This window comes from Leguminivora glycinivorella, chromosome 18 (genome assembly GCF_023078275.1).
Source record: "Leguminivora glycinivorella isolate SPB_JAAS2020 chromosome 18, LegGlyc_1.1, whole genome shotgun sequence".
NCBI lineage: Eukaryota > Metazoa > Arthropoda > Insecta > Lepidoptera > Tortricidae > Leguminivora > Leguminivora glycinivorella.
This window is the reverse complement of record NC_062988.1, coordinates 15,860,614-15,883,688: the sequence shown is the minus strand read 5'-3', so window position 1 is coordinate 15,883,688 and position 23,075 is coordinate 15,860,614. Positions and strand designations below refer to the sequence as shown.

General features: G+C 38.1%; 1 protein-coding gene across 2 annotated transcripts; it reads left to right on the top strand.

Annotated features, from left to right (window-relative positions):
• The first annotated feature begins 3 nt into the window (after positions 1-3).
• LOC125235714 (hemicentin-1-like) lies at positions 4-23,075 on the top strand. 2 transcript variants are annotated; one of them, XM_048142284.1, is made up of 22 exons: positions 4-118; positions 966-1,138; positions 2,236-2,404; positions 3,400-3,648; positions 3,878-3,950; positions 4,788-4,993; positions 6,337-6,490; positions 7,206-7,330; positions 8,132-8,306; positions 9,015-9,109; positions 9,559-9,712; positions 13,905-14,026; positions 14,384-14,527; positions 14,938-15,072; positions 15,426-15,547; positions 16,100-16,330; positions 16,868-17,021; positions 17,671-17,788; positions 19,013-19,219; positions 20,217-20,423; positions 20,975-21,134; positions 22,944-23,075. In XM_048142284.1, the coding sequence occupies exons 1-20, from the start codon at positions 4-6 to the stop codon at positions 20,350-20,352; spliced, it is 3,057 nt and encodes a 1,018-aa protein (XP_047998241.1). In that variant the 3' UTR covers positions 20,353-20,423; positions 20,975-21,134; positions 22,944-23,075. The 2 variants fall into 2 exon arrangements, with proteins under 2 accessions (XP_047998241.1, XP_047998240.1); XM_048142283.1 differs by having other exon boundaries at positions 20,217-20,436.

The following is a 23,075-nucleotide window of genomic DNA, read 5'->3' as shown; positions in this document are numbered from 1 at the left end:
ATAATGATGCTGTTGGTGGAGAAACGTTCGGTTAATGGTACCGATAATGTTGTGTTAGAAAGAGAGGTTGAAGGAGATGGAATTTGGACTTGTTCGGCTTGGAAAGAAGGTTACAAAGGTCAGTATTCGTCTTTTATAAATACATGTTCCATATATGGAACATATGTTTTTATTAATATAGTATTTAAATTTAATGAAATGTTCTTTTTTGTTGACAAGGTGAGTAAGTAATTAAGTATACGTTACCAAATTGAGGGTCCTACACTCTTCCATACAGCTATAGTATGTATAGTCGAACATTGCAAAAATACGCATTAAGCGTTTCGCTTCAACATTTCTTTTGCGAACCGCCAAGGAGTGGAATGCCCTGCCTGAGTCTGTGTTTCCGCATGAGTACAATCCAGGTCTCTTTAAAGCGAGAGTAAATAGGTATCTCATAGGTAAGCGTGATCCACCGTAGACCGCATCATCACTTACCATCAAGTGAGATCGTGGTCAAACGTCTACCTATTCATACTAAAAAAAAAGTTCAGTAGCTATATAAGGGGGCAGTGGTGGAGAAACGGTCGGTTAATGGTACCGATAATGTTGTATTAGAAAAGAGATTGAAGGAGATGGCATGTGGACTTGTTCGACTTTGAAAGAAGGTTATAAATTATAAAGGTTAGTATTCGCTTTTAACCTCTCGTGTACCGCGAATTTTTTTCATATGGTTTTGGCGGGACCGCGTTCCGAGTTAGTAGTTAAGCTTAATGTTCCGGATATGGAACACGTGGTTTTTTATTATTTTATTTTATAATTATATTTGACAGAAATGCTCTTATCTATTGAAAAGGAAATATTTGATTAGTTCATGAGAAAAAAAAAAGACACATTGGAGCAAGATAAATTAGAAGTATACAGTATACATACATACAACTTTGTACATAACTTTTTGATAGTCTAAATTTCGGTTTGTTTTTCAGTGTCAGATTCCGTCGAAATAATAGCTTTAATAAAACCGGAAGTGGAAATCTCTGGTGACAAGAACATTACCCTACTGAAAGGCTCGGCGTACAGCATCAGCTGTCTGGTAAAAGCTAAGCCGGAGCCAAGGATCATATGGCATAGGGAAACGGAGACATTTCTGAACAACACCGTGAGTACAATTAAGGAATTAAATAATAGTTATTTGTTATACAAGGGGGCAAAGTTGTATTTTAACGCCGAGTGTGGAATTGAAAAACGAGCAAGTGAAAGGATTCTATAGTTGAACCACGAGCGAAGCGAGCGGTTCGAGAATAGAATTCTGAACTTGCGAGTTTTTTAACACACGAGAAGTAAAATACATTTGCACCCGAGTGTAACACAAAACTTTTCCCCTCGCTATAGCGAGGAAACTGCATCGCAAAAGATGCGTTTACCACTGCTTCCAGTAGTTCCACAGATGGTAAATCATCTTTATTACTAGATTCACCTACTTTTATCAATTTTAAAGCAGTTAATTTGACTTTATTGAAGGTGAAATTACTTTACCCACTAGTGGATAAAATGCGTTTTTACCCGCTGGTATTAAAGGACAAAACACCTATTTAAGTAATACATTATTCAGATAGGTGGAAGTTATTTGAAGTGGAAACTCTACAATTTAAATGAAGTAGTAAAATAGATGTCATAAATGAAGGAATTTTCATCAATGTGTTGCACTGGCCGTGGTCGCGGAAGACTGACGTCCCAGCAAAGTGTCACCGGAGATGTAAACACCACAAAACTACCCGATATTAATTTATATAAATGTTCGGGGTAGACAAATAAATCTAATCTACCTGCTTTTAGTTCATGTTTAAAAGTAAGTTTAGGTATAATAATGTTAATTAATCGCGTTCGACCTGTATGTGACTTTAAATTTGTGGTTAGTTGCCCAATCCAGGGTACATAGCCAAATGCACAAACGCTTACGACAATATTTTAATCGTAGCTAGCTGTTTCTATCGCTCTTACGCATTGGTGCGACAGAGTCAGACTGCATTTCTGTCGGCGTCTGGCGTCGACGATTGACATTCGGCTACGTCGTCTGAGCGGCTATATGGGTTTACTAGCGTTAGAGGTTTAAACACTTGAGTTCCACAGAACTAATAATTCCAGCAAAAACGACCATTTGCTTACCTGGTAACGCGTCTGTATACTTTTTAAGTACTACATGACTGATCAATCAAATAATATTTACACATTAATAATTTTATCTTTATAATCCAGATTTCAGTAATTTCCCCGAACGTCTACAGAAGCGTGCTAGAAATCGACAGTAAGACAACGAAAGTGGACGGAACATACTTCTGTTTCGGTGAAAATGCGGCTGGCATTCACCAGGATTCTGTGACTGTCATTGTTAGGACACCTATGAGACTGTTGCATGGATTTTCAGGTAGAAAATGTTTTTGTTTTATGTATTTTCTTAGGGTTTGCATTAAGGTGCCTGTGTGGTGACGGGTTAAGAATTTCACCACCCCCTTTCTTCCCGTGGGTGTCGTAGAAGGCGACTATGGGATATGGGTTAAATTGTGGCGTAGGCGAGAGGCTGGCAACCTGTCACTGCAATGCCACAGTTTCGTTTTCTTTTAACCCCCTTAATTGCCAAGAGAGTGGCCCTGAAGCTTTAGTAGTTTTATGTGCTCTGCCTACCCCTTTATGGGATACAGGCGTGATTGTATGTATGTTGTATGTATGTATGTTGAATTAAGGTACAGCGGGATAATTTCGACTGGGGGACAAATCCTTTTTTTCCATGTTTTGCAATGTTTTGCATTATCAAATTGTGTGTCCACTGGTTATATATGGCACGCGTGTTCAGTGGATACATGTGGAACTCAACTTAATAGTGTAATAATGGAAAAAATGGATAAGTTATAATTTCCCCCCAGTCGATATTTGCCCCGCTGTACCTTAGTCAGGATTATTTTCAAATTTTCTTATAGGCGGCTGTAATCTATCTAACGGGTAATTATGTAGCTTATTCCATTGTCCGTTATTAAAAAGGTACGCCTGTTTTTATATGTACAACAAACTATTTGAACCAAATTAGAAATTGGTGTCGAATACCATAAAAAAAAGTTCTTATCTTGATTATTTTATTACTTACCTACTTACTATTGAGATTATGTGTCATTAGTTTTAAATATCTCGAACTGTAAAAACATGTCCCCACTTCTCAGGTCCAGTCTCATGGCGACCCTGCCAAGATATTTGGTGATCGATATAGTTCTAGTAGAGGGTACACTGTTGATGGTTTTCACCCTTCATTTAATACTATCTTAAGGCTCGTACTGTGATAACACATACTCTGAAATCTTGACGAGGCAGTAAGGAATGTAAGAATAGAGCCGAGCTTTGCTTGAAAAATAAATATCTTTATTATTCCAGATATTTCAACACAACTCTACTCCGACGTAACCCTGCTATGCCAGATAGACTCACACCCACCCGCCCAAATAAACTGGTACCACAACACCACAGAATTAAGTACTAAAGATAACATACGGAAGTCTAGCGATAACTCAGTTCTTACTATTGAAAGGGTTGACTTTGATGACCTAGGGGTGTATGTATGTAAAGCTAGTAATGAGTATGAGGACCTGGTTGTGAATGGGACTTTAAGTGTTCATGGTTTAGGTACGTATTTATTTTTAAGACTATGAAATTCCTTATTTAACTGTTAAATATCTTCAACCTGTGTCCGAGAGTCGGATATAGAGAAACTAGAGACAACTTTAGTGTAAATCACATGTTGTAAATAACCTAACAAGAAATGAGTGTTTATTTTATGGCTGACTGAAAATGATGCAGTTGTACTGATACAAGTACATAAAGTTCTCAATGTTATGTTTGTTTTGTTTTTCAGAAACTCCAAAGTTGTCCAAAGAGCCGGTAACTGTGGTGTCGACGAAAGGAAATTCTACAATATTAACATGTAGGTGAGATTATGTATCGTTATAGCTTCATCTTTATATCCATACTAATATTATAAATGGGAATGTGTGTGTGTCTGTTTGTTTGTCCGTCTTTCACGGGAAAACGGAGCGACGAATTGACGTGATTTTTTAAGTGGAGATAGATGAAGAGATGGAGAGTGACATAGGCTACTTTTTGTCTCTTTCTAACGCGAGCGAAGCCGCGGGCAGAAGCTAATAATGTATAATAAATATTCAAGCCTGATGATCAGAAATATGACTATTGTCAGGAGGGCGCTGTTGTTCTGATGTATGGGGTGACAGTTCAGTATATTATGAAGAAAATACTTCTAATGAAATTTCGCAACATGGCGCGTAGTCACAATTTGAGCATTTCTTTTTTTTGCCATTTTTTTATTTTGATTTTTTTGGGAATTTAGGTCAATTGTACTCAGAATCACGAGTACTTACAATCTCACTGGGAGACAAAAAGTGTCCCAGAATTTTCATAACATTTTTGTTACTTTCCTCTTTTGTTACCCCATACAACATGTATGGAAAATGGTAACAAAATAAGAAAAATCGTATGGGACAATTTTTTTAACTACTAGGATTGAAATTTGAGTAGAAATTGTATTTTTTTTTCAAAAATATCACATTTCATAAAAGTGGCAAAAAAAGAAATGCTCATTTCTGGTCAGACTTTAGGAGGTAAATGAAATAAAAACTTTAATGTAAAAAAATATGATTCACGGAGAGCGTACATAATGTACATATGTCCCTCTTAGCAAACGAAAGTCCGCTCGTCTGCCGCTCAAAATTTTGACAGAAGCATTAGTCTAATCTCAAGTATTTTTTCAGCGTATTAAAAGGAAATCCAACGCCTACAATAACTTGGCAATTCCTACCCGACTCAACTCAAGAGTTTTCTTACGTGCCAAGCAACATGACAAGCGATAATGAGGTTATGATATCAAATGTGACTCTGGACCACGCCGGCTTGTATCGATGCATTGCGGAAAATGTACTGGGCAGAGATTATTACGACGTGACGCTAGAAGTGCAATGTAAGTTTTACCTATAGCTTTTATTGTCTTTGAAATTGAAATTCAATTTTATCAAAATTAACCGGTCATTGTTATTTCGACCCTGGTCCAAATTATGGCCAGCAGAAATAAACACCTGGCTCTTATTTGTAGTTAGGTACCTATAGTGTATTGTTGAAATTATTTTCTGTTGGGTTGGGACAGAGTTGCATCAGCTTTTTAGGGTTCCGTAGTCAACTAGGAACCCTTATAGTTTCGCCATGTTTGTCTGTCCGTCCGTCCGTCCGTCCGTCCGTCCGTCCGTCCGCGGATAATCTCAGTAACCGTAAGCACTAGAAAGCTGAAATTTGGTACCAATATGTATATCAATCACGCCAACAAAGTGCAAAAAAAAAAAATGGAAAAAAATGTTTTATTAGGGTACCCCCCCTACATGTAAAGTGGGGGCTGATATTTATTTTCATTCCAACCCCAACGTGTGATATATTGTTGGATAGGTATTTAAAAATTAATACGGGTTTACAAAGATCGTTTTTTGATAATATTAATATTTTCACCGAGGGTCAGAAGTCCAAATTGAAGGTTTGCCAACGAGCAATGGAGCGCAGTATTTTAGGTGTTACTAGGATGGATCGCATCCGAAACACTACACTGCGCTCCAAAACACGAATAGCTGATGTGGGGGAGAAAACCGCCAGACTAAAGTGGGACTGGGCAGGCCACGTTTGTCGCATGCACCCGGATAGGTGGGCCAGCATAGCCACCAAGTGGATGCCTCAAATTAAGCGCGGACGTGGAAGGCCCAGACGGAGATGGCGGGACGACTTTGACACCTTCATGACTAATTGGCCAGAAATAGCACACCAACGGGAGCTGTGGAAATCACGGGGAGAGGCCTTTGCCCAGCAGTGGGACACATAAACGGGCTATCTAAAAAAAAAAAATATATTTTCGAAAATAATCGCTCCTAAAGGAAAAAAAAGTGCGTCCCCCCCCTCTAACTTTTGAACCATAAGTTTAAAAAATATGAAAAAAATCACAAAAGTAGAACTTTATAAAGACTTTCTAGGAAAATTATTTTGAACTTGATAGGTTCAGTAGTTTTTGAGAAAAATACGAAAAACTACGGAACCCTACACTGAGTGTGGCCCGACACGCTCTTGGCCGGTTTTTATTATTATTGAGAGCCTGTAGTATCCCCCCGCTTTTTCCCTCCCTCCCGGCGTTGAGCAGTCCTCGGCCATTCTTCTAAAAAATCATCAGCTTTACGTTTTTAAAATTACAAACAAAACCCAATCATCTCAACGAACTGAGAAATAAACTTGAAGCCTTTCTTTGTATGTTTTATTGCTTTTTCCCGACAGATCCTCCAGAAATTGAGTCTGCCGAGATAGACTCGAAACCTTTAGAAGTCGAAGCTGGACAACCCTTGACCCTATCTTGTCAGGCCGGGGGAGTGCCTAAACCGTGGGTCACATGGACGAAGGACCTAATGCCAATAGGATTTACTAAGAATATGTGAGTTTTAGTTTAAGGCCCGCTCACATTGGGCGTGCGACGTGCATATCAAACAATTGAAGCTCATATAAAAGTCCTGAGTCGACGCTTTGTCGTCCGCCCCGCTGCATGCTTCACCGAACGCTCCGCTCCGAGCGTTCACTCAGGCACAGAATATCGATTCTAGTAGGTAGATACCTAGTTTTCTGGTAGAATAAAAGCGAAAGAATATGAAATGAGAAATTGAACTTTCTACTGAGAAATTATATAATACACACATGTGTACGCTTACGAAAAGTAGAGTGTACACCCTCCACTTCTCGTACTCTTATTTTTATAAAAATAAGCGGAAAGAGAATGTAGTGGGTCCTTTGCAATAATATGAGTTTTACTTAAATTTGTTTTTTATGGCACAATTTTGATTTCTATCAACCCCTTTTTGCCAAGAGTGGCACTGAAACTTTAGTAGTTCATGTGCTCTGCCTACCCATTTATGGGATACAGGCGTGATTGTATTGTATGTATGTTGTTTTTTATCACGCAGAAACGTCTGCGAGCGATATTACATATTTTTAAATTAAAGGAAAAAAATGAAAAATTCACAAGACCAGGGGCAAGACCAAAGGTCGCAGGTTCGAGCCCTGCCGGAGGTGTGAATTTTTCCATTTTTCTTTCAATTTAAAAATATGAGTTTTACTTGTTACTTTTTAATTTTTTTGTTCTTTTTATTTTGTAGGTATTTAAACAAGGACTACGATTTAGTGGTAGAGAAAGTTACGGAATATGATTCCGGATTGTTTACTTGTAATGCTACTAGCATATTGGGTTCTTCACTGAAAAACTTCACCGTGGTTGTTTATGGTAAGTAAATACGATAGCTGATGCAGAAGTAACAGATTACAGAATAAACTATTATTTTAGGATTATTAAAACTTAATTGCCGAAGTGGCTAGTCGCAGTGGACGAATTTTTACAAAAGACTAACCAGTACATACAATAGTTATTTGTTATACAAGAGGGCAAAGTTGTATTTTAACGCCGAGTGTGGAATTGAAAAACGAGCAAGTGAAAGGATTCTATAGTTGAACCACGAGCGAAGCAAGTGGTTTGAGAATAGAATCCTGAACTTGCGAGTTTTTTAACACAAAACTGCACCCGAGTGTAACACAAAACTTTTCCCCTCACTATAGCGAGGAAACTACAACGCAAAAAATGCGTTTATCACTGCTTCCAGTAGTTCCACAGGTGGTAAATCATCTTTATTACTAGATTCACCTACTTTTATCAATATTATAGCAGTTAATTTAACTTTATTCAAGGTCAAATTACTTTACCCACTAGTGGATAAAATGCGTTTTTACCCGCTGGTATTAAAGGACAAAACACCTGTTTCCGAGCTAGTGAGGGGAAAAATAATTCATTTGACGTGAGCAGCATATTTTTTTAACTCGTCAAAAAATACGACAATCTCTGGGTTATGCTGTTATGAAAGGGTTGCTTACTAGTATATTTTGCTATTTGCGCAGTGTTAAAGTCTCCTGAATCACTGTACAATCTCTATAAAAATATTCCTAGGGTTTGCACTAAGTTTCGATTTTAAAAATCTTTGTGGGGTGGTTTCCTTCTGCAAAATATATCCAAATAAAGAATTGACAATTCCAGTTCCCCCAATAATAACTGGTCCCGAAAAGGAGCAAGAACCACAACAATATGTAGAAGGGCAGCTAGTGGAACTGCCTTGTCGGGCCACCGGGTTCCCTCGACCGGAAGTGAAGTGGCTGCAGAATGGAGACGAGGTCAATGATGACCGGAAATACATTGACGACTTTGGAATGCGGTATGTTTCTCTTCTTACTACTCGTTGAGTCGTCGCTCATAGCCTCATCGGAAGATCAGCACTGGAAGTCGCTAGCAAGGTGCTGAGATGAGACCATGTCGTGGCGCTTTAGTTATTCTATTGTAGGTACTATGCTACCAAATATGAACTTAAGTTGATATTTTTATTATAATTGTAGTGCTTAACGCGATCGTACAATTCGTAACAGAGATCGACTAGCGTAGCGAGGGCCAGCAATGGCAGCAAAGGGATGAAGGTAATACCGAGCGCGCACGAGTTATCGCGAGTGCGCCCGAAGTTATACCGAACATTTCAAGTATATCGCACGGCGCGGGAACGAGCGCGCAGGCAAAAAAAATTATACTTATTTAAAGGCTTACGTATATATCATTAAACTCCGTCAAAAAAGTCTGTCAGTAAACAAGAACAAAGAAAACTATATGCATCCTTTTCTTTAGGGTGATATAGAAAAGGATACCTATAGTTTTCTTAGTTCTTATTTACTGACAGACTTGTTTGACATACATAACATATTTATTTTAATCTAAATGCGATGATTTTATTATAATGTGTAATTTGTCGTGTCTATGTTTACGAATAAAAGATATTCCATTCTGTTCTATGACAGTCGTGATCACATGAACTAACTGAAATCATTGTTTTGTGCACCCTCTCGACACTGCACTAAATATTTATTTGTTTTTTTAGATTTGTGGCAAATTTAACGGACTTTGGCGAATACACATGTATCGTTAAGAATAAATATGGAAACACGAGTTATAGCTACAGCGTTTACATTTGGGGTAAGTCGGTATCTCTTGTGACCTTAATGCAAGGCATAGAATCAGACTGTATCAAGGTACTTCGCTTTTTATTCTTAAGGCCCTGCCACAAAATAAAAATCTAATATTCGTCGCTGATATTTGTACCTATATAGATAAGGGAAGGGTGGCTAGCCGAATGGCACAATCGCTCACGAAACGCTCACGAAACGAAGCGCTAGTAGATATCTATCTCTATCGCGCTTGCGTATTGGCGCGACAGAGCCAGCGGCGTATCGCTTTCGTTTGGCGTCGGAGAAATGCCATTCGGCTACGGGGCCAGAGCTACTTTTATTTCGTTAGAAAATTCTACGAAATAAAACAAGTGCCAATCTATTACAATTAAATATGTTCGACTATAATCGAACTGAATAAGTAGGAACTGCAGGAATTTGGAATAAATATTACTAAATAACGTAAAATTGTTTTAGTTCCGCCATCGATTGAACCTCCTCTGCAAATCAATACGGCTGTCCTCGTAGGCACAAATATCAGTCTGAATTGTGACGCTGTTGGTTTCCCACTGCCGGTCATATACTGGGAGTTTGATGGCACTGTTATAGACAAAAATAATACCAACTTGAGGTAAGCAAAATACTCGTGGCTCCTAAAATATACAGTTTTCACTTTTATTATTCCAAATAATTGCATTTTTTTTGCAATTTTTTTCTGCCTTCAATAGTAAAATATATTAAAAAAATAGTCAAAATATATTACATCAATTCAAATTCTTGACGTGACAGAATCACAGAAAGAATAGACAGACGGCACAGGCCTGCGCGGATCGCGCATCGGCCAGTCCTCACCACAAGTGCATTAAAAAACATTATGGCCGCTGTACACATGGGGCCAACGCTTGGTCCAACCCTTGGTGGAACCCCTTGGCCAAGCGTGTAGAGGGCTATTTGGCCGTATGTTGGCAGTTGGCGCTAACGCTGGCCGGCCAATGGCCAACTGCGTTCACACGTTGGCACCTCATTCAGTTTGTCGTCAGCCGTCAGGGAGGACAGTAGTGAAAGATTTACGAAAATAAGTTTATCTATGAAAATAATAGTGTTGATTTTAGGAAATAAAATAACCTTGCAAATGTTTAATGTATTGCCTAAAAAAGATAAATGTGCTTATCAGAATAGCAAAAAAATTGTTAATATTTCAAATAATTTAATTTTACTACGAGGTTATTATTTTTTAACTGAATTTTGCTGAACTGACAACGTAAATGACCTAGAATTACCTAGCCTTTTCCATTCCACATCCGTCTTTCATGAAGAGCCAATGTCAAGTGATTGGTTCACCAATGTGTAAACAGCGACTCTTATCTCGGCCAAGGGGCTGCTCCAAGGGTTGGACCAACCATTGGCCACATGTGTACCTACAGCGGTCATTAACCTTTTGTTTAACAAATCAGAGTTCGAACCAAAAAGAATACGTGAGATTATTCATAATACGAGCTCACCACCCTTGCTTCGTAGTAATAGAAAACTATAAAATTTCGTTGCTCATAATCATGAACCATTTTCCGCGGCCAGTTCTTAGCCTAGAAGTATTTAGTTACCTTCGCAAAAGAGAAATTACAGAAATTGTCTGAGTACCCACAACACAAGCCTTCTTGAGCTTACCCTGGGGCTTAGTCAATTTGTGTAAGAATGTCCAATAATATTTATTTATCTAAATATATAAAAGAAGAAGCTGACTGACTGACATATCAACGCACAGCCGAAACCGCTGGTCCTAGAGATTTAAAATTTGGCACGTAGGTTCCTTATGTAGTGTAGAGGAGCACTAAGAAAGGATTTTCCAAAATTCACCTCCTAAGGGGGTCAAATGGGGGTTCAAAGTTTGTATGGGGAAACAAGATTAGTTTGACTATTTTATTCGAAACTTCACAGGAAGATTCCTTAAGACATATGACTGAATACGTGTTTCAGGTTTTTTGAAAATTTAACCCCTAAAAGGGTGAAAAGGGGGTGATAAAGTCAAAAAATCAATATGGGTATCGTTTTTATGGTTTATCGGGTCGCTGATCACGATAAATACAACGTTTTTAAAATCTAACGAGGCGGAAGTGAAATACCTTCTCCCCTGTTGTGGTGCAATGGGGTTTAAATATCAAAAATATATATAAAAGAAGATATTGACTGACTGACTGACATATCAACGCACAGCCGAAACCGCTGGTCCTAGAGATTTAAAATTTGGCACGTAGGTTCCTTATGTAGTGTAGAGGAGCACTAAGAAAGGATTTTCCAAAATTCACCTCCTAAGGGGTTCAAAGTTTGTATGGGGAAACAAGATTAGTTTGACTATTTTATTCGAAACTTCACAGGAAGATTCCTTAAGACATATGACTGAATACGTGTTTCAGGTTTTTTGAAAATTTAACCCCTAAAAGGGTGACAAGGGGGTGATAAAGTCAAAAAATCAATATGGGTATCGTTTTTATGGTTTATCGGGTCGCTGATCACGATAAATACAACGTTTTTAAAATCTAACGAGGCGGAAGTGAAATACCTTCTCCCCTGTTGTGGTGCAATGGGGTTTAAATATCAAAAATATATATAAAAGAAGATATTGACTGACTGACTGACATATCAACGCACAGCCGAAACCGCTGGTCCTAGAGATGTCAAATTTGGCACGTAGGTTCCTTATATAGTGTAGAGGAGCACTAAGAAAGGATTTTTCAAAATTCGCCTCCTAAGGGGCTCAAATGGGGGTTCAAAGTTTGTATGGGGAAACAAGATTAGTTTGACTATTTTATACGAAACTTCACAGGAGGATTCCTAAAGACATATGACTATACATGTTTCAGGTTTTTTGAAAATTTGATCCCTAAAGGGGTGCAAAGGGGGTAATAAAGTCAAAAAATCAATATGGGTATCGTTTTTATGGTTTATCGGGTCGCTGATCACGATAAATACAACGTTTTTAAAATCTAACGAGGCGGAAGTGAAATACCTTCTCCCCTGTTGTGGTGCAATGGGGTTTAAATATCAAAAAAATATATAAAAGAAGATATTGACTGACTGACTGACATATCAACGCACAGCCGAAACCGCTGGTCCTAGAGATGTCAAATTTGGCACGTAGGTTCCTTATATAGTGTAGAGGAGCACTAAGAAAGGATTTTTCAAAATTCGCCTCCTAAGGGGCTCAAATGGGGGTTCAAAGTTTGTATGGGGAAACAAGATTAGTTTGACTATTTTATACGAAACTTCACAGGAGGATTCCTAAAGACATATGACTAAATACATGTTTCAGGTTTTTTGAAAATTTGACCCCTAAAGGGGTGCAAAGGGGGTAAAATCAAAAACACAATATGGGTATCGTTTTTATGGTTTATCGGGTCGCTGATCACGATAAATACAACGATTTTAAAATCTAATGATGTGGAAAATAAATTTTCTCCCCTGTTGTAGTGCAATAGGGTTAAAATATCCAAAATAGCCATAAGAGGAGCACTAAGAAAGGATTTTTCAAAGTACACCTCCTAGCATGATAATTTGACAGGGGCAAGGATAGGGACAGGGATAGGGACAGGGACAGGGACAGGGACAGGGACAGGGACAGGGACAGGGACAGGGACAGGGACAGGAACGGGATAGGGATAGGGATAGGGATAGGGATAGGGATAGGGATAGGGATAGGAATAGGGGACGGGGACGGTGATAGGGATAGATAGGGATAGGGATAGAAATAGGGATAGGAATAGGGGACGGGGACGGTGATAGGGATAGGGGAGGGACGTGGACAGGGACGGGACGGGGACGGGGACGAGGACAAGGATAGAGATAGGGACGGGGATAAGAATAGGGATTGGGGTCGGAATAATCGGTCGGTAATCGATATCTAGGCAGTGTAAAATGCAGGTGGCTCAGTGGGAAGGGATTAGTAAGTAGGCATCGGCGAGTATCCTGCATCCGTGATAACTATTATATTCAATGTGCTGTAAGAAGATCGTTGTTTGCTTGCCTTTTATATGTTTACGTTTGCAATAAGTATAAGCAAAATGGAAAAAATTGTAAGCGATAATGCAAGGAAGAACTTTTTACCCTACCGACCATAGCGTCGAGATACTGGCTATGTGGGTTGTATGAAGTTTCCCCAGTATAAATATTTATATAGGTAAATTCATACATATTCGTACCTACTACCTACGCTGTGGTCGCTGTGTAACAATTCTACAATCATTGCAAGAATTTCTTTTAAAACAATAGTAGTATGTGTAAGGTACAGTCAGCCAAAAAGCAGTGTAAGATTCTTGGCTGACCGTACAGCAAATAGATCAGTTACAATGGCCCCCCAGTCGAGAATTGCCCCGCTTTACCTTAATCGAAATAATCGCGGACAGATGTACCTACAAAGAAACCTACGGATCCAAATGAAAATCTTATTTTTTGTAAACGTTTCAATAAGAATACTTTTATTACGCGGGCGAAGCCGCGGGTAAAAGCTAGTGTATCAATAAAAATGTTCGAAAAATAGGGAACTTGACTGTAGTTAAAAATTTTTATACCATGCACGAAATAAAGCATCAAATAATTATAAGAAAAATATGGACAGAAGTTATTATTAAATCTAATTTATATTGAATAAGTCAGGTAGAAATATATAAAGTAACTGAGTTGACCGTGACGTCAGTGACGTCACTCAATTCAATTTCATATAAATTCCATATTAGCAAGTCGTTCAAGTTTGTTTTGACAGTTCTTAAAAAGAAGCTGATTTGACTAGGAGGCAAGTAGCCTATATATGTTAAGGCATACAACTTTTTCAGCTTCAACGATAACGGAACAATCAATATCACAAATGTGAATTCAAAACAAGAAGGGTTTTACGCTTGTCTAGCTGAGAACATAGCCGGAGTAGCAAGAAAGAACTTCTACTTGCAAGTCAACGGTAAGTAAGTAAACACACATTTTCTAAAGCAGATATAGAATTGAAAAGGCGAACATAATCCTATATTTACTTGGCTGGTGCGATATTAAGTATGAGTCTTGCCCTCCAACGCAAGAGCACAGCCACTTTGATCGGTCCAGAGCGATATAATGCCAGCGTTCTCTAAGCTCGAGTTCACAGAGACATACCTATCCTATAATTCCTATAAATACTCAACAAAATTTAGGATTAACGAATACCTTAAGACGAGGCCTAGCCAACTTTCTTATAGGGGATTGAAATAAAATATAAAGGTCGAATCAAAAATACTCAAAGCAGTACGAAAATATAATTCAAATATATTTCAATTTCATTTAGAGCCACCAAGGATTTTAGAAGACAACTACACCGGGCCATACATAGCGACGGAGAAGGATCTGTCGCTGAAGATCACATGTAAAGCTACAGGCAAGCCCAGGCCGTACATTTACTGGATAAAAGATGACGTGTATCTTGACAAAGGTAATGATCCTACCGACCGCGCCAGTACATTTTGAAACTAGTATTTTTCATGCTCATCATTAATCATGTTTATCACACACATTTTTGACCAATACTGAAATAAACACAGCTCATAAGATATATTTTTAATTATTTGACATTTGGAGAGAATCACCCCACCGACACACACACACACCTCCAAATCTTATTACTTGTAGTATAATGACTTCGGAGACCTTAGACGTCCCTAATGTTTGTAACCAAACATCTCTGTACAAACATTTTTGAAAAGTATTATAAATGTAAAGTTTACCCAGGTACCTATTGGCTGATATTTTTATATCTGAACGTTGTGCTTATTGACCTTAAAAGAGCCCTTATCTCCTACTTGCAGAATACACGTTTTTTGTGATGTGTTTTCCAAATTACAGATAGCAGATATGATGTAGACATTGACGGAACTTTAACCATAAAATCACTGTCTGAGGATTTAAGCGGGCCTTATACGTGCTTAGCGAAGAACTCTGTGGGAGCGTTCAACAAAACGGTGCCTGTTGATATTTATAGTAAGTGCAAAAGAAACTGATTTGTCCCACGTTGGGTGCTACTTTTTACAATGGCGCCCAACGTGGGACGAAGGAAGCTAAAATGTGGTTAATTTACCCCCTTATTCATAAACGTTTGTCTCTTTCTATCACACCAATACGTTGAAAAGGGACAAACGATTTTTATCGGTTTGATAACTTTAGTGAACGTTTTTGGATAAGGGGGTAAAAAGACAGCTAGGTCGGCGTAATGTGTCTAGTTTTGTACTAATATATCATCGAAGTGTCTTTTAGCTGGCTAGCATAGAAATATTTCGGATGAAATAAAGTATTATTGCTATAAAATGTAGTTAATGTTATTTATTGCTTTGCAGGCCTGCCTTCCAAACTTCAAGCCGATGCGTCTCAATCAAGTATGGCGTTTGTGGAAGGGACCGATGTTTCTGTAGAATGCCCAATTAAGGCTTTGAGGAATAGCAAAGTCACATGGTATAAGGTTCGATTCCATTATTAAATTTGCGTGACGTCCTTACCCTGATTTCTCAATAACCTTTGAAATTTAGCGAGTTTAACAACCTTGGCAACAGGCCACTGTTACCATAATAAAGTGTGTTACTAACAAGTGAGCTTTTTTAAAGGAGAGTAGTTTTACATAGTTTAACTTAACCATGCCCTTAATTTAATTAATAAATAAAACGAAAACTTATAAAATTTCTATATTTTTATTGCCACCAATTTAAAAAAAAGGGAAGGGTCAGTTGGAAGTGGAAGACCTAGGCGAACGAAAAGTTTCGAAAAAGGCCAGGTCAGAAGTACTCGAAACCGTCAAGCGTGTATGAAAAACGTTATGAAAGTGTGTGAAGCGAAAGTAGTTTGTCAGGATCGTAGTAAATGGAAATCTGTGATCTCTGCCTATGCCTCTGGGAAACAGGCGTGATTAAGTGTATGTATTTAAAAAAAAGAGTATTTGACAAAATTGTATAAATTTACTGTTCAGGTTATGCTGGCAACATTGACACGTCAACTCAATTTTACACATTGTTTTTAGGATGCCAAACTAATATCTCACGGGCACCTCACCATACCCAAAATATCTCGTCACAACGAGTCTACATTCGCCTGCGTAGTGACAACCGCTATAGGTTCCACTCATACAATGTTGCGAGTGCTAGTGGATTGGCCCCCAAGGTTTATAAAACAAGAGAATGAAGATGTGTCCGTGGTCAGGGGAGAAGACAGGTGGTTGGAGTGTGAAGTTGATGCTAAACCAAGTGCTAGGGTAAGATTACAATTTCGGTAATGATTTTTTTCCTGATAGATAGAATATTAACAGTAAGTAAATAACGAGGGAACGGCTATTAATAGGACATTACGATGCGCAAAGAACAAGTGCGGAAAAGAGGAAGTACGAAACTAGTGGTACTGTGGTTAGGATAAATTAAAGCACGACCGAAGAGAGAGTTTTAAATTGACACGAGTTACGAATTTCCTTTTCGCACATGTATCGTACGACTTTATTCAGTGCAGATGACCTGAAGTTTCGACCTGATAAGAAATGAACTACTGTGCGCGCTAATGCGAGCAAAAAGCACCATTGAAAAATACTTTTTAAATCGCTCAGACTTAACATCTTGACCTTGCCTATTGTTTGTGCGTAAAATCGTACAATGTTTATAAAGGTCTGATCCAACCGACTGCGCCAGTACATTTAAACAAAAAATCTTGACCAATATTCAAATGTAACTGAATAAATAGTACAATTTGCATCTTTAAGCAAAATTTGCGTAAACCCTAATCCCCACTTACTTCTTTGCAGATAAAATGGATGGCGAACTCTCGAGTAATGTTAGGTGAAGACAAACCTCGTTTGAAGCTCATGGATCTGCAGTTGCACCATACTGGAGTATACAAGTGCATAGCCAGTAATAAGCATGGCACTGTGGTTAGGCAGTTCAATGTAGATGTCCTAGGTATGCAACTACTTATGGGACCTATTCATGCAAAGACATATATAACTCCGTATAGACAGATAAAGTCTAGGAAAAAAACGTACCTCAGTACCATACAGAAAAGGTACGGTGGCCTAGATGGCATTACACCTTTGGGGTACGCTCAGCTAGATGGCGCTAATATTAATATTTGATATTTTAAAACATATCTAGCTAAGAATATGGACCAAATTGTCAAAACTGAGGTTCAAAAGTTTCAAGCCTGTGTCAAGAGATGGCAGTCTATGCACTGTGATTACACATTTTACTTCGACAGTAACTCTCTATAATACTCGATCCTCTTTGATTTTTACCTAACACTCTTCCATATCAAGTATAAAGACATTGACGTTTCGTTCGAGCGTAATCGATTATCATGTTGGATAGGCAATGGAATTGCATGTATAACGAATTTTATTTTATTTTAATTGTGGTTAAATCGGAAAAAAATTGCGCATTTGTCGTATTTTATAAAGTATTCTCACAAAAAACTTAAATAGCCTAATATTTTGCTAATCCATTTTAAAGTAGGTATGACATATTTCCGCCATTTAATACAATTTTTTAAATTGTGCAATAAGTTTAAATAAGTAATAAATAAAGTTTAAATAAATAAATAAATATTTTTCAGTGCCTCCTTTTATATCGGAATTTGACTTGCTGGACGTCCAACTGAAGGAAGGTATGAATGCAACTCTACAGTGCAACGCCAAGGGATCTCCTCAACCATCTATTGAATGGACATACAGGTACACCATAACAAAATTACACATGTGTCGCTTAACTTCAAACTTGGGTAAATCCATTCTGCTATAAGGTTAATTATCTTTCAAATATTTTTTTTTTTCATGGAAGTCATGGAACTTGCATATTATTAGTTCCTAATCATTTCATATTAGTAAGTGATTAGGTATCACATGAGATTTAAAAAATGGAGCAAATACAAAAACGCAGTTACTTAATTTGAAAATGGTTAAGGTCAACAAATATAAATGCTTACTGATACAATCAACATAAGGTACAGCGGGACAAGTTCGACTTGAAAATGGTTAATGTCAACAAATATTAATGCTTACTGATACAATCAACATAAGGTACAGCGGGACAAGTTCGACTTGAAAATGGTTAATGTCAACAAATATAAATGCTTACTGATACAATCAACATAAGGTACAGCGGGACAAGTTCGACTGGGGGTCAATTGCAACTGATCCATTATTTTTCATGTTTTAATACAATGTTTGCATTATTAAAGAGAGTGTCCACCGGTTATACAACGTGTTACACCAACCACTGAAAACCTCAGACACCCCAACAGATTTTTATTATTTAGAGTTAGTCTAGCGAATTTATTCTTAAATCGGCCTATTATTTCCAAAGATATTGCTGTTTCTTTTATTTTCGTAAGTCTAGTTGATTAGTAACTCTACGTTCGTTGATTACGTATGCGTGCCGTGTTGGGTAATTCTCAAAATAGTGGCATCGTACCCTGCCATCACGTTTTTGAATAGAAAGTATGCGAAATATATAATTTTCACATAAAATTAAAATTTTCATAAGTAGACATTAACGTGACACATCGAGGCCAAGACATATTTTTTCTATAAATATAATACTTTTGTAAAAAAATAAATAAAGAAGACCGTTTTCTACTGTACCCTGCCATGTCACAACGCGACACTGCTCAAGTATTTGCTCTATAGATTATTGAATTGCAGTTGTACGATAATAAAATATCGTTTTTTGTAGAGAATAGACTACTACATTCTTAAATATACGTTGCACGGGATGTTTCGATTACTTTTAAACACAAATTAAATTTTGTATTAAACAAAATTAAAATTTGCTGACGTGGCTATGTACAAAGTATTCGGGAACTGCTCAGTCGGGATTTGCCCCGCTGTGCCTTACTAAGTTATGATAAAGTAGCGTTATTGATTTACAGCACAGTCTGAGCAAACTTTTATTTCTAGCAACTCAAACTGGAAGCTCCTCAACTCATCCCTAACCACTACCAACGTATCCACCACCTCAGAAGGCCAGTTCCGTTGCTCGGCAACCAACATTGCTGGCGCGGCGCACATAGTGTACAACGTAGCTGTTGCTGCCCCGCCCGTTATTGAGGAGGTTGTTCTGTATAATGAGGAGGGAGCACTGTTGAAGGTCATGCAGAAATTGTGGTAAAGTAAATAAAAATAGATTTAGTAATAAAGTTCTTTGATATAATTATTTTTATTAACAGCAGTTCCAGATATATGAGTTAGCCGCTTACGTTTTTACCTCCTTATACGCGCTTTCAAAAACGAGCTTGTACGCGTCTGAAACAGGTCTTAAGATTTAACATTAATAAAGAAGCAGAAGAATCTTAAGACCTGTTTCAGACGCGTACAAGCTCGTTTTTGAAAGCGCGTATAGACTAATACCCTTATTCATAAACGTTCACTAATGTTATCAAGCCGGTAAAGTTCGTTTGTGCTTTTCTATCACACCGATACGTCGGAAAGGGACAAACGAACTTTATCAGCGTGATAACTTTATTGAACGCTTATGAATAAGGAGGTAAAAACATAAGCGGCTAAGTCATCTGTCTGAAACTGCTGTTAATAAAAATAATTATATCAAAGAACTTTATTGTAAAGTGCAGGGTTTAATTTGGTATAATTTCTGGCGCCCTTTATGCCGGTTAAAAGGCTGAAAATAATTATAGCAATACGAGTAGTTATAAATGGTGCTGAGATTGGAATTCAGCGTTAAAATCGGTCAGTTTCATGTATATATATATACTAGGTATAGGTACAGGGCGTGGAACAAAAAATTAAACTATCTTGTACTCTTCAAATTGAGCAACATTAGTTCAACGACTTTTATAAATAGGTAAGGTACAGCGGGGCAAATCTCGACTGGGGGGGGCAATTGTAACTGATCCATTTTTCTCCATTATTTTATTACACAATGATGTTGAGTTCTACATGTATCCACTGAATGCATGTGGACACTCTATTTAATAATGCAAACATTTTAAAACACGGAAAAAATGGACCAGTTACATTTGTCCCCTAGTCGAGATTTGCCCTTCGTACCTTAAAGGTAATATTTTAATTTTTAACATACTGTGATATCACTTCCAAATATAGACACTGTCCGGTTCAAAGGGCCATATAACATTTCTCATTTCAGGTTGGCAGCACTGCCCGATTATCATGTAAAGCTTCCGGCCGACCGACTCCCTCAATACAATGGATCAAAAACGGGAAAACACTCGCCGAAAACGCACAAGACATACATTACGCTGACTTGGTATTCGATAATGTGAATGCTAGTAGTTCTGGCGTGTATTCTTGTGTGGCGAGTAATGACGGCGGGATGGATGATCGGAGAACCAAGGTAGATGTGCTAGGTGTGTAAAATTTAGTGAAGTAAGGCTATTTAAGTAATTTAGGACTTTAGGAGGCAAAAGCTAGTCTAAGATATAGACTCGCCTGCTTTTTCTTGCGTCCCTCTCGTCCTCTCTGCGTCTGTTGCACACATAATGGATCATAAAGAGAGAGTAATCTAGAAATGATTGATTTTTGATGTTAATTCTAAGCAAGTGAATTATTTTTTTTCTAAAATTTTTGGCAAAGCGAGTGACGCAAATACTCAACACACATCGTCAAAATAACTTAGATCTGTCTTTAACATGGGTACAATGTGAAACTAAATGAAATAAAATCAATTTGTTCCGGAAATACATTCCAGAGAGTATTATAAACTATACTACTTATACATAATAACTACATTAAATTAAAATGAATGACAATAAAATTAAATCTAGTAACCTGCGTTTTCGGGTCACCCCAATCCCGATCCCACAAAATGTGACAATATTAGCAAAATTTGATTTTACGGTTGTGCACAAAAATTACTTGTATAACAACAACGCCGAATGCTTTCAGAACCACCTAAAATATTCAAAAGCCTGTTCCAAAACTGGAACTCAACGGAGATTGAGGCAAAACTGGAAGTGATAGCCGGACAAGCGTTCAACCTGCACTGTCATCCGTATGGAAACCCTATGCCGGAAGTGTACTGGTTTAAGGATGGCATCCCTTTAAGGTAACATTAGGTTCTTCTAATCAGCCCGTTCCAGATGTTGAACCACAGAACACCCCACTAGAAGCCTAATGCAAGCGATATTGTTCGAGACGCAAATCACCAATCCTTGCGGGGTGAGGCGGGCGCGCACGGTGCTGCCATTGGTCGTTTCAAATAATGGCGCGCCTTTACGATTAGCAGCAGGGATGGGAATGGGACATGTCTATTATAGACAATGGTACCGGTACCAGTACTGTGGTGAATTTGTTTTGCAACAAATTATAATATTATAATTAAATTATAATAAAGCCTAGTTACCCTTCGGGTTGGAAGGTCAGATGGCAGTCGCTTTCATAAAACTAGTGCCTACGCCAAATCTTGGGATTAGTTTCCAAAGCGGACCCCACGCTCCCATGAGCCGTGGCGAATGCCGATGCCGGGATAACGCAAGGAGGATGATGATTGTGATAGCACCTCAATAAAAATCATTCTAGTAACTAATAACTAAACTGTGCATTTTTACTTACGTTTACTAAGTTAAATTACCAACTAAATATTCTAAACTAATCAATCAACTAAATAACACTACAGACTCTACAGATTCTAGATAATTATTCACAATTACAAATCTGCTTTCTTTTAGATTTCATAAAATGGTAGCACATGGTACAAACGGTAGTACGAAGTTCCCGCAACAGACATAAACTAACATGGCCCCATCCCTAGTCGTTTACGTGAAAGGGATAGCATATCGCATTGTTAACTAGGCAAAAAGGGATGGACGCGCCTCGGCGCCGCTCAGTACAACCATATTGACCAGTATAAATGAACTCCGCGGATAATAAACAATATTCAACAAAATAATTAATTTGACTTAACTGTGGAATGTTATTCCATCTTTTTTATATGTAGAAGTGTTAGAAGACTTGCCACACCACTTTATGCTGCAAGAGACCATTGTTTGCAACCAAATTTGATTATTTAAGATTTTTTCCCGAGCGGACACGAACACTGTTAGCGGGTCGTATACTTGGGCGCTACTGATCGGTGTCGCACGCGTTCTAACTTTTATAAACCTGATTTGTCGTATGCTTGGTGACCGCGAGTCGCCCTGTAAGGGCCGTCTTGTTGTATTGGTCTGTGTGTTGAACTCAACGGAGATTGAGACAAAACTGGAAGTGATAGCTGGACAAGCGTTCAATCTGCACTGCCATCCGTATGGGAATCCCATGCCTGAAGTGTACTGGTTTAAGGATGGCATTCCTTTAAGGTAACTTTAGGTTCTGCCATACTAAAGTCTGTTCCAAAAGTGGTACACGAACTCAACTGAGTAACTAATCAATCTGAAATCAGCAGGCAATATTTACGAGCGGTGTGCCCGACAGTCGGGTTCTTGGTAGCGAAAGTGTTAATTGTCATTTTAAAACGTGGCTAAAATAGAATTTGTTGTACCTTGTGAAATAAACCAAAATTGTTTAATTTCATGTTGCTTCCTCGTGTTCCATATATCTCATTTCAGCATTTTCGTTCGAACGTCAATGTTCGTTTCTTTCTTAGCTAAAATGCGATAATAAATTACATTTTTATTAGTTGTAACTTACAGATACGTAGTGCGAATAGGGTGTCCTTCGTATTTTTCCGGAAACGTTCGTATTGTCATGCTAGTTCAGTCAATGTCAGTACATCTTGTACTGAGACTGACTGAAATAGCATGACACGTTCGTAGGTTTCCGTAACAATACGAAGGCAAATCTTTTCGCACTACATCTGTGCATGTGTTGTACAAGAGAAGATTAATCATTCATACTCATTATCATTCATTCACTTCAGATTATTTGACAAAGCATGGTATCAACGGACTTCGGAGAAGTGATCCAATCCCGAGAGGCAAAACAAGAACATAGCGGGAACTACATTTGTGTCGCAAAGAACAGCGTCGGGAATACCAGCATCACTTACATT

Bases quoted from the DNA above. Each gene is read 5' to 3' on its own strand.
- LOC125235714 (XM_048142284.1), top strand. From the start codon at position 4: ATGATGCTGTTGGTGGAGAAACGTTCGGTTAATGGTACCGATAATGTT. The intron at 3,649-3,877 runs GTACGTATTTAT...TTTGTTTTTCAG, and splicing joins TTTAAGTGTTCATGGTTTAG to AAACTCCAAAGTTGTCCAAA. The intron at 15,073-15,425 runs GTAAGTGCAAAA...ATTGCTTTGCAG, and splicing joins GGTGCCTGTTGATATTTATA to GCCTGCCTTCCAAACTTCAA.